At 39.8% G+C, this 15,000-nt stretch overlaps 5 protein-coding genes across 5 annotated transcripts in view; 1 reads left to right on the top strand and 4 right to left on the bottom strand.

Moving 5' to 3' along the window:
* The window catches only part of LOC138052481 (DNA mismatch repair protein Msh2-like), a 229,291-nt gene that overhangs the window by 152,590 nt on the left and 61,701 nt on the right, over positions 1 to 15,000 (bottom strand). The window lies entirely within an intron of this gene.
* LOC138054140 (uncharacterized) lies at positions 3,575 to 4,126 on the bottom strand. The gene has a single exon (XM_068900637.1). It carries the CDS (start codon positions 4,124 to 4,126, stop codon positions 3,575 to 3,577), a length of 552 nt encoding a protein of 183 aa, XP_068756738.1.
* LOC138054139 (uncharacterized) lies at positions 5,294 to 5,845 on the bottom strand. Its single transcript, XM_068900636.1, has one exon. The coding sequence runs from the start codon at positions 5,843 to 5,845 to the stop codon at positions 5,294 to 5,296; it is 552 nt and encodes a 183-aa protein (XP_068756737.1).
* On the bottom strand, positions 5,882 to 6,847 carry LOC138054137 (uncharacterized). Its single transcript, XM_068900635.1, has one exon. It carries the CDS (start codon positions 6,845 to 6,847, stop codon positions 5,882 to 5,884), a length of 966 nt encoding a protein of 321 aa, XP_068756736.1.
* Positions 8,340 to 15,000, top strand: part of LOC138052471 (small ribosomal subunit protein uS15m-like) — a 9,832-nt gene continuing 3,171 nt past the window's right edge. The window contains exons 1-6 of the mRNA XM_068898977.1: positions 8,340 to 8,478; positions 9,267 to 9,341; positions 11,071 to 11,134; positions 12,455 to 12,503; positions 13,692 to 13,758; positions 13,923 to 13,990. Of these exons, the coding sequence (XP_068755078.1) occupies positions 8,406 to 8,478; positions 9,267 to 9,341; positions 11,071 to 11,134; positions 12,455 to 12,503; positions 13,692 to 13,758; positions 13,923 to 13,990 (396 nt within the window). The 5' untranslated portion in view covers positions 8,340 to 8,405. The remainder of the gene's footprint in view (positions 8,479 to 9,266; positions 9,342 to 11,070; positions 11,135 to 12,454; positions 12,504 to 13,691; positions 13,759 to 13,922; positions 13,991 to 15,000) is intronic.

The following is a 15,000-nucleotide window of genomic DNA, read 5'->3' as shown; positions in this document are numbered from 1 at the left end:
GGCCGTTCTTCTTGAAAAAGACTGAGATCGAGATTATCAGACTCGCCTTCATGTGCGATCGCGGGTTTTTCAAAGATTCATCATAACATGGCGCTCGAAACTTATGCCTTGCTGTTGTTAATGCTTGTCATCAGGCGCCGAAGGCGTCGTAGAAATGAAAAGAGAAGAAGAAAGTGGTGGGCAAGAAGGCGGAAGAAGCAGAGAGAATATTGGAACCTTGTCAGGGAATTGCCAGTCAGCGACATAACATCTAGAGAAGCTATCTTCGCCGGTGAGCATCATTGTATGATTCTTCTTTCGGAAACCAGTTGTTAACTCTGTTTCATTTTGTCAAAGGCACCTTAGTTTTAATTGCTATCGTTTTAAATTAAATCAAATATTTATCGTTTTTGCTTTATTTTTTCGCCTTAGCTACCTGCGTATGCCCCCCAGAAAGAGTTTCTTGTTGTGATTAGCTGAAGCCGGTTTCGATCGAAGTGCAACGGAAGAATGAGAACAGCTGGAACAGCCACATTAGCAACAGAACGAGACATTGCAGGACACTGAAACATGTTCTTATCGCCGTCAGCAAATTCCGAGTTTTTCTTGCAGGATTAGAGGAGCAGTGTTGGCGCAGAGGTGACAGCACTCTCCCTCCAAAAGTGCGGCCCGAGTTTGATTTCAACCAACCCCTAGAGACACCAATAACAATAGAGGAATGTACGACTAAAAGAAGCTAATGAGAGATCTTTCGTTTTCGACCACCAACATGGCGGCAATGACGTCACGTTGGACAGCGGGTCTAACACGTCACGTCAGGTCACTCGTTGCAGTTTTGTGCCAAAAGTAACCAAAACTCTCAATTTGGCTAACCCTAGGCCTAAGGTTGGTTTTTAGTCCTAGTTAGCCAAATTGAGGGTTTTGGGTTACTTTCAAAAAGGTAAAACGATGACCTGCAACGAGTGACCTGTGGAATGTGACCTGTGTTTTAGACCTGCTGCTTTTATTAAGAGTTCTTCGGAGTCATATTAATTATTACTTTCTACGAGCGCTCCGATTTTCTCCTTTCTTGGTTATTATTATGGACAGTTTTATTGTAAGTTTTATAGAATTTTTATAACATTTGCATGCCTAAGCTCAGGCAAATTCTTTTTTATAAAAAACCGACAGGCTTAAAACACTCGGATCACAGGTCACAGGTCAGTTACATGTCACTTTGTTATAGATAAATTTGTCTGCTAACCCTAGCCACTTGACAAAAATGTTGTTTCAGTTCTAGGGTAAACTCTTGGCTTAGTTGTTCATCCGTGGACAAGGGCCTTCTAGTCTTTATTAGTGTTTTAGACCAGCCTTCTAAAAACACATGCTTGACAAGAAAATCTTTGCACAATTTCAAAATTGGATATTGACACACCTGATATTTGAGTCTTCATTGTCATTTTCACTCAAAAGTTGGTCTTGATAATTTTAGAAGTAATTTGGTTAGGGATTTGCTTTACTGTGTGTATGTGGAGTTAAGAAGCACTTGTGCCCAAAGTTTGGAGAGCACAAGGGAAGTGCAAGAGTTTGCTGAGGGCAACCTAAGCATCTTGATTTCAATCTTCTTTTTGTAAGCATTTTGGTTATTAGCTTCTTCCTATGATTACAATGCTAATTGAGGCTTAAAAGTCAGCAATGACTAATCATGGTTCATGTTCAGTTCCCAGATGTAGTGCTGCACGTGGGTTGAATTTGGTGGTCTACTCTATTCTGAGCAGTTTTCCCCTGTCACCAAAAAAAAAAAAAAAAATTATTTTAATTAATTCACCTGGTTTTATTCTATGTGATTAGACTTGCAACATTCTCCCAACTGGTAGTCCTCAGCAAGATAACTTAATAGAAAGAAATTACTATTGTTATTATTGAATGAAATAAAATAATGTATATATTTCAAGTGCAGGTTACTGATGAATGGGAGAAGTGATCCTCGCAGTTGTCTGCTTGAAGCATGGTTAGCGCTAACCAGCGTTAAATGCCATGGAAACGTATAGGATTTGATACCTCTTAACCAAGGGTTAGCGCTAACCAGGCTTCGAACAACCGGCCCCTGGTGCAATGCTCTACTAACTGAGCTATGAAGCCATTGAGTTGAGAGCAGGTCAATATTTGTTGGGCTCAATGAATGGAGTTGATGTATTTATTTGAAGTGTGGGTTATACACTGTAGATGAAAGGGAGAGGTGATCCTTGCACTTAAGTGGAGAATTTGAAAAAAAAAAGGTCTCTTATAGACGCCTGAAAAATTCAGGTGGCTTTAACAGGACTCAAACCCATGACCTCTGCTATGCTGATGCAGTGATCTACCAACGGAGCTATGAAGTCACTCAGTTAAATTTTCCAGATAAGTGTGAGCATCATGACTTCTTTTCATTATTATTATTATTATTATTATTATTATTATTATTATTATTATTATTATTATTATTATTATTATTATTATTATTATTATTATTGTCATCATCATCATGACTAAAGGGCGGCTTAACCCAGGGTTCCTAATCCTACTGTTTATTTTCTACTTCCCACATTCTTTGACCCAATGTTCCTGTTATGGGAGGTGAAATATCACATTAAGCAGGCCACATTTGGTAGACGGCGAAAGAATAGCACAAACAGACCACAACACAGAGAATTCCATATCTTGCTCTTGAGAGTATTGTGAGTGGTTTAATTGTCCCACAGGGTTTCCTATATTAATAAGGTTTATTGTCCTTATCCCAGAAAACTTGAAAGTTTGACCATTTGCAGATTTAACATTAGAAAGGCACTGAGAGCTGTCTCAACAGTTAATTCGGCCAAGTACAAACCTGTGACCTCCGGCACGGTTGTCAGATGCTCAACCAATCAAGTCAACTAGCTGACAGTCAAAAGTATTTGTTGAAAACTAAAATTAGAAAAAGAAAATGAAATGAATCTTAATTGATTTCATTCTTGTTTAAAAATTACGATTATTGGCTTATAAAATCCCAGGCATGTACAAGGAAAACGTGACCCCAATAAAATGAATAAAAAGGAATCAGACTTTAGGCCTTATGGCTGAGAAATTATAAGCCTGCGTAGCAAGCGCTAAAAAGGGAGGGAAGGAGGGAGGCAGAGTGAGTGCTGAAATGGGAGGGGACATTCGAGGGTGTAAACTGCAGGTTGCAGGGGTCATTGTTTCACCATAGCTGAAACAACCCAAACCTTTACTAATGCTAACATTAGGCCTAAAACATAATCTTTAAGCCAAAGTCAAATAACGTAATGTCTATTACATAATGCTGGTCTATGTATTCCCTTGATTAAGAAAGGTTCGCATTTAATTCGTCTTTTGTTGCTAAAAGACACAGCTTGTGAATCGGCCTGTCGTATTCACCGTCCTGAGTCTTGATTCTTGTCTTCCTAACCAAACCATCGTTTCCTGGGTATGTTGCAATGACTCGCGCCATCTTCCATTGGGATCTTTTGTGATTTGGGTCTATCTCTAGAACTAAGTCGTCGACTTGAAGGTTTTCTCTGGTGTGAAACCACTTATTTCGTGGAAGTAGATTTGGCGCAAAGTATCTCATCCAGCATCACTAAAATTCGTTCACGCGATTTTCTGTACTTCTTAAAAGATGTCTTGGGTTGATCCTTTCTTCTGGTTCTGGTTGAGGAATTGAAAGATGATGTCCTATGAGAATATCGTTTGGAGTAATTGGCGGGCTTTCCCATATCCTGTCAGAACTTGGGTATAAAGGACGTCCATTGATGACGTAGGTTGTCTCCGCGAGAAATGTTCTCCATTGCTCTTCGGTAAAGGCTTGATTCTTGCATGTAGCGTTCAGACTTTGTCTGACTGACTTGATGAGGGTTTCCACGACGCCATTTTGATGACTGGCATGAGGGGTATTCCATTTCCATTTAAAATCGCACGAGAAATCTTCAGATAGAACACCTTCAATCTTGGGGACGTTCCAACTCTGCATTATTTCCTTTAAGTACCCTTGTGCGCCTACAAAATTTGTCCCGCAGTCGGACCAGCAAATGCACGGGTGACCATGCAAACTCGCGAAACGACGGAATGCCATCAAGAAAGCGTCAGACGTTTTGTCGGTCACAAGTTCTAAGTGGACAGCTCTTGTTGTCATGCAGGTGAAAATGATTACTTGGGCCTCCTTGAGCGTTTAAGGATTAAGCTTGATGTGCAATGGTCCAAACATGTCCATGGCGGTGTTGAAGAATGGCGGGGTGCCTACTGCAACTCGCAAGGATGGGATTTGTCCCATGAGTTGTTCCAATGGCTTCTTTCGGAGCTTCCTACAAGTAATGCACTTTGTTGTGAGTGCTTTGGACATACCACGAACTCCAATGATCCAGTACTTTCTCCTTGCCTCGTTAATTAGGCTTTTGTACCCACAGTGTCCGCGTCTTTCATGGAGGTCACGTAATAGCAAGATGACAAGAGGGTGATCGCGTGGAAGGATAACTGGGTTTCTTAATTCTTGTGGCAGCGATCTGACATCTTCGAGTCGTTCATGAGCTCGAAGTAATCCGTTTTCGTCCAGCTTCGGAGTTAATTTCTTGTCAATGACAGGGGGATCTAGGTGTGCCTGACTCCACTTGAATAGCTGTTTCTCCGAGCCTTGCAATTCTTGAACAGTGATTGAACCTGTCTTAACATTCTTTTTTCTCGCATTCTGAATAAATCGGCCAACGTAAGCGAGTGTTCTCCGTATCTTTGAAAATGTAGAACAGGTATTCAACAGTTGATGAAAAACGGGGTTAGTATCTTCTTCAGACTTATCCAGATCAACTTTGGTTTGAAATTCCGCTATGGCTGCTTCGTGTTGCATTGGCGTTTTAGTCTTCTCGGTTTTCACTTCCATCAAGACACCAGCTTTTGCTGTAGGTTCGATGGGGGCTCTAGCTTCAAATTTAGGCCATTGTCCTTCGGGTAACTGCAGGAAAGAGGGTCCCTTTATCCAATTCAATTCAATTCAATTCAATTCAGTTTATTTCCTCTTGATGTAATTACTTAGTGGAATTTGTAGTTGCTGACGATGTTACTATTGTATTAAGTAAAAGAGCTTGAGCATGGTGGCCAAATAAACCATTCGGTTTCCTAGTTGGCCCCCATGTTACCTATTGATGTTAAACTTGATACAGGCGAGGAAATAGAAAGAGGTCGGAGACTGAACTCAGTAGACATAGTCTCCAATTTAGAATGAAGCGGTTGAAGTTCCTTCTTTAGAAGGTCCTTTACCTGTCCAATTGTAGCCATAGTTATCTTAGCGCCGTAAGACGACAGAGCCCTCTCAAACGTGGCCGGACGCCATAACGACATATCCTATCCAGTCTTCGAGTTGTGATGGCTCTATTCCTCTATTGAGAATGTCGGCTTGATTGAACTTTGACCTGATGTATCGGAAGTCTTCCACCCCAACCGTTTCTTGGATTTCTGCTACTCGACTTGATACGAAAGGTTTGAATTGACGTGATGGGGTCTTAATCCAAGAAAGGACAGTAGAAGAGTCCACCCAGAAGATCCTCTTGCTGTCTTGGATGTTCGCATACTGCAGAGACTTTCTGCAAGTTTCATATATCCTTGCAAGTGTTAAACAGCCCATGAGCTCCAGTCTCGGGATCGTTTTCCTCTTTAGTGGGGCTACGAAGGACTTGACTAAAACAGGAACGCACTTGTAACTTCCGTTCTTTAACTCCCATCGGAGGAAAATGACCGCTACGTAAGCTTTTTCGCCACCATCACAGAATCCATGAATTTGTGGTACCCCAATCGCGTGGCTTGGTTTTAACTTGCGATCGAATTCGACTGTTAAGAGGTGATTCATGGCTTGCAAATTCTCCATCCACTTGCTCTTGACTGCTGTAGGTAAGGTTTCGTCTCAATTGTAGCCTGAATGCCATAAGTCCCGCAAGTCGATCCTAAATTTAATAGCTACCGGCATCACAAGACCGATTGGGTCCCACAATTGTCCAATAAGACCCAGGCAACGTCTCTTTGTCAAAAGGTCCATCTGGTCGAGTTTGTTCCTTTTCAGGGAAAACTTGTCTGTTTGTTTATCCCATCTTAGACCAAGAAGATCTGCCCAGCGTTCACCGTTAGACTGGTCAATCTCCGCACGGTTTGAATGCCAAGCTTTCATCTGGAAATGACCTTTCTTAAGAATGGCGTCAATGTCGCTGATAATCTGTTTTGCTTCCTTTGTAGTTGCTTTGGAACTTCCGATATCATCCACGTACATATGGTCTTGAAGTTCTTTTGATGCTTCTGGGAACTCGGCTTGAGATATCTTTGCTAGTGTGTTGATGGCATTCGTTGCTATGTCGGGAGCTGGCTTATCTCCAAAGTTCAACCTGAGCCATTGGTATACTGTTGGCGAGTTGCTAATCTTACTCCTCCAAAGGAACCTGTGAAAAACCTGGCCGTCGGGATGAACCAAGATTTGATTGAACATTTTGCGTATATCGCCGATAAAGGCTACTTCGTTCCATCTCCATGCTGCCAAAACATCCAGGAGACTGTTGATGTAGTTTGGCCCTTTCTCTAGGTAATCATTAAGGGACAAACCGTCGTGACCTTTCGAAGATGAGTCAAAGACAAGTCGAACTTTTGTTGTTCTTTCCGGTGTTAACACGGCTTGTAAGGGTGAGTACCATTCAGGCTTGCTGTGATCAATCTGGTCAGGAGAGACTTGAATCACGTAGTCCTGCTCTAGAAGCTTTTGGATTTCCTCATTGATAACATCGAGACACCCCTTTTTCTGGAATGACCTCTCCGTGGAAAACAGCCTTTTCAGTGCGATGCCATAGTTACTTTGTTTGGGAGGGCCCGCTTCCGTCCAGGGCATCTTATCTTAACTTGTATTCTTCCGTCAACCAGGGTAGTTGAGGCTGCGAGGGACTTAACGAACTTGCTTTCGCGTATCTCGTTTTCGCTACACGTACAAAGGTTGGTCGGTTTGACGCCAAGGAGATCTTGGTGAAGAAGTTCTTTGATTTCAACCGACTGAATTTCTGAAGTAGTAGAGTTGTTCTTTTCAAACTGTCCCATAACGTACCAACCATTAGAAAAGTGATGGGGTGGGGGGGGGGGGGGTGGGGTGGGGAAAAACACAAAAAAAAATTCATGCAAGGGAAAATGCCAACCAAGAAAAAAAATTCATGCAAAGAAGAAGGTAAAGAAAAAAAATTCATGCAGAGGGAAGGTCCAATTGTGACTTTTATTTAATAATTATATAATATTTTCCACTGTCTATTAAAAATAGTTCTTATTCAAAATATTCTTGGGGCCTTACCCCAGGCCCTGCTATATTATTATTAATAAATAAAGACAATTAGTGTACTGAGGTGTTTTCCTCACACTGAATGAAATGACAAATTAAAGGTGACATAAATTAATTCACACTACAATAGCCAGAAATGTCATTCAGAAATCAACAATATTACCAGGCACAATATGAATAACCAAAAATCACTACAGAGGGACTGTGTTGGTGAATGGAGTATGGCATCATTATGACGGGCTGTGGGAGAGGAATTCCAGAGGGCAGGGACTGCAAAAATGTACAGGGAAGCCGTCCACTCAAAGTGGCTTCTTCCTCTCTCACTGTGTGTACAGTTTCGAAAAGATTTTGCATTAAAAAGTGGCCTGTATCCTTTGATCTGTTGTGAGTGTAGAATAATTTATAAATCACAAAAACATAGATAATGAATCAAGATTTCACTGTTTGTCTACAAAAAATTCGTGCAGGGGGTTTCACCTGGAAAAAAAATTCCTGCTCAAGCAGTGCGCGAAAAAAAAAAAATTCGTACCAGCTGAAAATCCCCCCCCCCCCTCCCCATCACTTTTCTAATGGTCCGTCCCTTAGCATTTTTGTAAAGGTTTGGGTTGTTTCAGCTATGGTGAAACAATGACCTGCAACCAGCAATTTACACCCTCCAAGGGGACATCTCATTCCATTTCATCACTCGTCCTCTATTGTTTTCTGAGCCAATCCTGAGAGCCCTTGTAATAGCTGCGTAATAGCCGACCCCTTCCTCCCCTTTCAGCACTTGCTGTGCAGGCTAAGTAATTATGGAAACGAGGTCAGGGTTGGATGATCTCGAAGTCTCTTTCCTTGCGATCAATAGCCCACTTTCGATATATTAAAATTCAGTCCTAAACAAAAGGCATCATCTCGAGGCTCTGGGGAATAAACTCATACAAATCCTTATATTTATTCCCCAGAGCCTCGAGATGATGTCTTTTGTTTCGAACTGAATTTTAATATATCGAAATCGGTCTATTGGAGGGAGACTGGACGGAACGAAACGACTCAAATGTTTGAGCCTTCTTTTCAAACTGCTGACCAAAAAACAATATGGCGCTACATGTGAATCAGGTGGACTAGGAGATCGTAAAATGCCATGAGTTTTCTGCATCGACTAAGGGTTAAACCTTTGTCTTTATCTCTCTGTAGCATTTTCCCCCAGATTGCAGGTAACGTGATAATTTTGTGTAATCGTGCAGCAATTCTACGTGAATTTGGATCTTTAGCTTTTTGTTAAGGTAACGTTGTGATTATAGCAGAGTTAGTGGATCTTTTTGCGTTGAGTGCAGGTTTTGCACTGGATAACATCGAAAAAGATAATAAATGGAATGTCCCAAAACAGGCACCTGCCCAGGGTCAACACCTTCTTTCATTCCACTACCGTGACTCCTTAATTTTGGTTGGCGCTGTTCAAGAAGGTTGTGTTTGCAAACTGTGATTTGTTACTGCTTTGTCCTGCCTGCCGCTCTTCCGTGAGATTCCACAGCTGCAGTTTGATCACTAAGTAATAATAGGTAAGGTTAAGTCTGCTACGAGCCTAGAAGGCCCATCAGGCCGGCGCTTATCTCCGGTTTCTGTAGCATGAAGCGACTGGATGCTAGTCCATCGCAGGGTTACCCCCAGCATTAAATTCGCCGGTACCCATTTATCCACCTGGTTGGAGAGAGGCACCTTGAGAGTAAAGTGTCTTGCCCAAGAACACAACACAATGTCCCTGGCCAGGACCCGAACCTGGACCACTCGATCTGGAGTCAAGCACACTGACCATGAGGCCAGCGCACCTCCCACTAAGTAATAATGGCGCATGATAAAACAGTGTGTTTTGGTTGAGGAAAGAGGTCTCTGTTTCTTTTCCCTGCCTGCCCGAAAAGGCCAGAAGTATTGAGGCTTCCCCAGATAGCAGAAACTGAATAAGGCCTAATACTTTTTATGATGTTATTTTCAAAACATAATACAGCAAACCCTCCTGTCACATTTGCTGTCAGATGTTTACAGCTCTTTCAAAAGAAGTTATGCACGGTCAACACAGATTGTAAGTACCATTATTATATGACTAGCTCTGTGAGCGGGCAAGATGAACCAAATCCCGTGCTTTGATTGGAGCTATCTTGCTCACTTGGGTTTTCTTGCTTGGTCCCGGAAGATTAAAGGTCATTTTTTGGTGTTTTATCCCATATAAGAAATCTTTTATTGACCAAGCTTGTTCGTTCAACATAGCTCTATGTTGGCTTTGCTCTTTTTTTTGCATGTTTATGGACCATAAACACTAAAAAAAAACTCGATAGAAACACAGAGTACATGTTTTCTATTTTTATTAGAAAACAACGCGACGAGAAAAAGAAAAACGACTTGTTAACTCTAATTATAAAAATGTAAATTCTCTTTGCTCACGCCATCACTACATGTACGTCAACAGCTCATGCTAGTTCTGTGTCTCCATCGAGTTATAGAAACACAATTTTTAACCAATCAGCGTGCGTATTTTCTTAGGACTGTTTTCTAAATATATATATATCAATGAATCAATGTAATAATTGTTTTCTCACTGGAAGGATATGAAGTCAGAGCGCAGTTTTGTTGGTTCCTTCTGCAGGTACTGGAGAAGAGATTTCGTAAAACAAAAGAAACAAGTAAACATTTCCAAATAATGACTACTCTGAAGTGACTAAAAAAACGTGGTCCGGTACCTGCAGGAAAACTCAGTTTCAATAGTTGATTATCCACACAAAGAAAGAACAATAAAGAGAACAAAGAGAACAAGAGAGGGTTGAACTTTGCTCCTCAAAAAGCCTTTTCAATGTAATTAATTTTTATGCCGATGGAAAACAAAAGTTTAAGTTAAAATTGAAGGCCAGACAATCTTGGAGAAGAATTTTTTGAGCAGCAAATAAGCTGCAACTTAAACACAAAGACATACTATGAAAGGCGTGGTGCCTAATTGACACATGCAAATGATTTATCAATCAATCGTGGAAGCAGCCAAACTCTGTGATAATTTGTGCAATAAAAAAGTCCCTTAAGGCAATGTGCCCATAGTATGTCTTAAAATATCATCTGTCATTCTTTTCTCCATCTTGGATAATTACTCAGTCCTAAGAGGACATCGCTGGAATGGGTATATCCTTCCTTGTAACTGCTATTTTTATCCTGAACAATTCCTATTGTCTTGGTCATTGTTTCTGTTGTTCTTTTGTTCTTCCAATGGGTGATGAGCCATTTTCATAATGAGACATTGACAGATACCATAAGAGCCCTTTCAAAGTTCAAAGGTCAAGTTTATTAAAGGCTTAAGGACATACAAAGTCTGTAGATACGAGTTACAGAAAAGGATATTCCCATTCCAGCAATGTCTTCTGAGAGAGTAGTGTGAGTACCCTTTGTGATTATTGTACAAGTTCCACTTATGTCCCAAAATGCACATTAATATATAGGTGCCAACCCAATTTTGATCTCCAACACAAAGTGTTCCTTTACATGTAAGTAAAGCACAATGGTTTGTGCATATGTACGTGCCATGCTTTTCTCACAAGAATCAATTTCAAATTTCTGCTATTTCTTTGGTGTTTCCACAATAAACAGATAAAGCAATGTTGTACATTGCAATGTCCATTTCAAGGATCCGGAGAAAAAACTCTCAAAAATCTAAATTCTATTCCCTACGGCCTTGTAAACAAGCTTGATGTTTCAAGTTGTATTTCAGCCTGCTGACTGCCTGCTGCTTTACAAAATCAATACAACTTAATCCATTGTTCTTTTTAAAGCTGATTCTTGGGGGAGTGATAGAAAATACATCCGTGGCTATGAAAACATTCCAGAACTTGAAAGGTACGATATCCTAGAAATCTTACAAACAAAGATAATTCCTCAGTTTATTTCCGAATGTTAGGTGCACACTAGATTAATTGGTGCAATTTAAAATAATTATATGCAGAATAAAAATGAATAATTAAGTAAAGATATTCCAATGGGTCATTTCCGAGTTGCTGTTTGTCTCGGTTTCGAAGTGAGTCTTGGTGCTCAACTGTTGTAAGGGAAATTAATTTGATTTGCATAAGAATACACAACTAATTTCCATTTGAATGGACTTGTTTGAAACTGGCTCGCTTTGAAACTGAGGCATGCAGCAACTCGGAAATGGGCTATTCTTTCTCAATGGTTTTGGCTGTAAGCGAAACTACAGGTTCTTCAAACTGACGCAATCAGTGAAAAGGTATTGGAGAAAACAATTATTGTACTTGAAACTAAAAAATATGAGTGAATTTTTGAATGAAAACGTTACAAAAACCACACAGAAGACAGAGGAAAAAAGGAAAGGAACTTATTTAAGTGCCTAATCTTCTAGTGCTGGAGCACTAATTGGGGACACTGTAAACTGAACTGAATCACGTAACGTAAATCAAATAAAATAAAACAAGGTACATTTAAGACGTTTTTATTCACAAATTCCTAGTTTAAAGTACACTTGTTTTCTTCAATAATAATTTTTCACTGATTGCGTCAGTTTGGAGAACCAATGGCAGAACCCCCACTAAGAGACAATTTGGCACTGTGGCTTTTTTCCAAATCTTTGTAAAACAGAAAAGGTCTTTGGCAACTGCTGGCAGAAAGGGTACAGAAAAACAATGGAAATACTGAGAGAAAACTAGGGGTAATAATAAGAATCATTTAAGCTTTATTTAATCCAATTTCCTTCATTTTTGTTTTGTATTTGGACAGTTTTTTTAAAGTTTAGGGGCTGTTTAAAACTCATTGGTCAATTTCTAGGACAGGTCTCTTAAAATACTATAATTAATGAATCAAATATTTTAAAACTAAAATAGCCAGCAGTTGTTGTATTTTTCATTTTGGAGCTGATTATTATTTTGTAGACTTCAATGCAGTTACTGTATCCTAAAAGTACTAAAATGCATGTATTAAGAAACTGTAGCAGTGATTCCAATAATATTAGCTGGATATCTTGTGAAATTAATGATCAATGATTATTATAATGTCTAATTTTTGTTTGTGCTATGCATATTTTTGTCAAGTAATGTAAAACTCATCCTCTTACATAATTATCACTATACTTTAATCTGCAATATAAGGAACCAAAATGAACCCAATGATCATTTGAAACAAGTTTAATGAATGATGTTTTCATTTTAGTGCTCCAGAGGAAGTCAAAAGAGTCTTTAGTCTAAAAAATGCAAATCAGGTACTCTTACAGTCAGGGGGGCTGGACAATCTGCAAGCCAGCGAGCCGTGCGAATTTCGCATTTAAGGCTAAGCACCCATTTTAAAACGGCGCTGATAAACAGGTTTTAAGTCTAAGCACCCATTTTAAAACGGCGCTGATAAACAGGTTTTAAGTCTAAGCACCCATTTTAGAATGGCGCTGATAAACAGGTTTTAAGTCTAAGCACCCATTTTAAAATGGTGGTGATAAACAGGTTTTAAGTCTAAGCACCCATTTTAAAATGGCGCTGATAAACAGGTTTTAAGTCTAAGCACCCATTTTAAAACGGTGCTGATAAACAGTTGTTAAGTCTAAGCACCCATTTAAAAACGGTTAGCTTTCAATAACTGTGTGACTCGCATGGCTGGCAGCCATGGTTTGCATGACTCGCTGGCTCGCACATTGTCCACACAGTCAGGCTATGGTATACAGTATTTAATGTCTGGCCTCAGTTGTTCAAACAATGGATGCGCTATCCGCCCGATAAATCACTGTCCATTGGATAAGCAATAGCAAAATCAATATTGCGCCATCCAATGGATAGTGATTTCTCCAGTTGATAGCTCTATCCACCAACTGAACAACTGAGGCCTGGTGTTCGGACCAGTATTACGAGACTGAAATGGACTAAAGTATCCCTTGTTGGAAATGTTTGAATGCAATCAGGGGCGAATCCATACTGGTTTCCATTGTTTTACGGAAATCGGTCAGAATCATGGGAAAGTGGACTGTGGACAGTTAAAGGCCCACATTCGCCCAAAAGTCATTGCGCACCGTGACTGAATTTCGTGTAACACGAAATTACCTAAATATCTGACATGTTGTTTCCCGCGTGATTCGCCTGAGTGCCTTTAGCCAATCACATCACGTATTTGGACAAGTCGTCATTTGAAAAGCAAAAACAAACGACCACAATGACTTTTGGGCTAAGGTGGGCCTTTAAAATCCAAAAAATTCCTGCGGGAGCATGCCCAGGGGAGCATGCCACCAGATTCCTCTAGAAACGTTTTTGTTGTTTTGGAAACCGGTCGTTATTTATCTTAGATCCGCCCCTGGTAATCTTGAATTTTTTTTGGTGACAATTATGCTGCAAAACGCACATAGTTCCCACACCCATGTTGTGTTCAAGATCCCTTGTCACCAACACTTGTGTAATCTTGATTGCAGGTTGAATACCGAAAAATTGCCATTGAGAAAGTAAGAGAGCAGTACACTGATAGAGCTGAGAAACAAAGTATGTTATATTGAGATTATCTTGGCCAGATTTTTATCCCTACCACTTCAAATTGTTCTCTCCTGCCCTTAAGATGTTTGAGTGAGAAAATCATCGACTAGGCATTAGTGATCAGGTAAGCTGTTGATTACGTCTCGGTTTGCTCCTTTTTTTTTTCTTTGCAGTTGCAGAATTGTCTGTGAAAATTGAAGCAGTGAAAAAGAATAACGATACTGGAAGGAATTCAAAGAAGGTGATAAAATTATACTAATTGATAGATGGGTTTTTATCACATCGTCACTCCCCGTCACCTCGCAAAGCCTGATGCCTACTACTACCTCATTTCCAAATCGCAACACTCCCTCATCAGCGCCGATTGATACGCTGCCTTGCAGATAGTAAGTGACGTTTTGTGTAAATGATGTTGCCGAACATGGAGAATAAAAACTCGGAAAACAGGGGACAACTTTTGTAGTTACAGTCTGTAATGCTATGTGGGATTAAAGGTCAACTTTTCGATTTTTGTGTCACATGTTGCTTGCAAAAAAAGAGCTGGATTCTTGAAATGACAAAGGACTGTTTTTTTTAATCAATGGTCTTGTTTAAAGAAAACTGTTCTGTTTTAAGAACAGAAATGGTAGGAAATCTAGGCAAAAAACAATTCAAAATAAGAGAAATTCTGAACTTTATGTCAGTTTCAACTTCTTGATTTGACTGAGAAACTTAGCTAAAATTAAGAAAATTTTCTGAAATCAAGAGCTTAAAAATAGGATACATTTTTCACTTAACACCGAAACAAAATTTTGACTCATCCTTCGATCTGTAAAGAGAATGATTATCGCAATTAGGGAAGCAATCAAAGCATTTGCAAATAAACCTGAAATCAAATTCGAAAAGTAAACCATCTGAATGTTATGTTTGAGTGTGACAAGAGCGCATTCTTGCCACGAGAACATAAAATTCATATCTTTGAGCTAACGTGTAATTTTCTTTATATTATATGGACAATAAATTGAATATACATAGTAGAGATTGAAAAGTAGGTTTAAGTTAATACAAATACTGGGTATTAATACAAACCAAAAAAGGCGGGAAGAAAAAGGAGGGAATCGTGACATCGTTGCGCAATAGACCCATATCATTCAATGTCCAAACAAAAGATTTTGCCCGTCGAACCTCTCATTCAATGTGAGGCTGGACGGGCAAAGACAATGCAAAGACAAAGCCTTTATTCCCCAAGGACTCCAAAATGGCCGCCGAGTG

Source organism: Montipora capricornis, chromosome 6 (assembly GCF_036669925.1).
Source record: "Montipora capricornis isolate CH-2021 chromosome 6, ASM3666992v2, whole genome shotgun sequence".
NCBI lineage: Eukaryota > Metazoa > Cnidaria > Anthozoa > Scleractinia > Acroporidae > Montipora > Montipora capricornis.
Note: the sequence above shows the minus strand (reverse complement) of the source record. Positions and strands in the feature narration are given on the sequence as shown.

Excerpts from the sequence above, each read along its gene's own strand:
- LOC138054140 (XM_068900637.1), bottom strand. The coding sequence starts at position 4,126 with ATGACAACAAGAGCTGTCCACTTAGAACTTGTGACCGACAAAACGTCT.
- LOC138054139 (XM_068900636.1), bottom strand. The coding sequence starts at position 5,845 with ATGGAGAATTTGCAAGCCATGAATCACCTCTTAACAGTCGAATTCGAT.
- LOC138054137 (XM_068900635.1), bottom strand. The coding sequence starts at position 6,847 with ATGCCCTGGACGGAAGCGGGCCCTCCCAAACAAAGTAACTATGGCATC.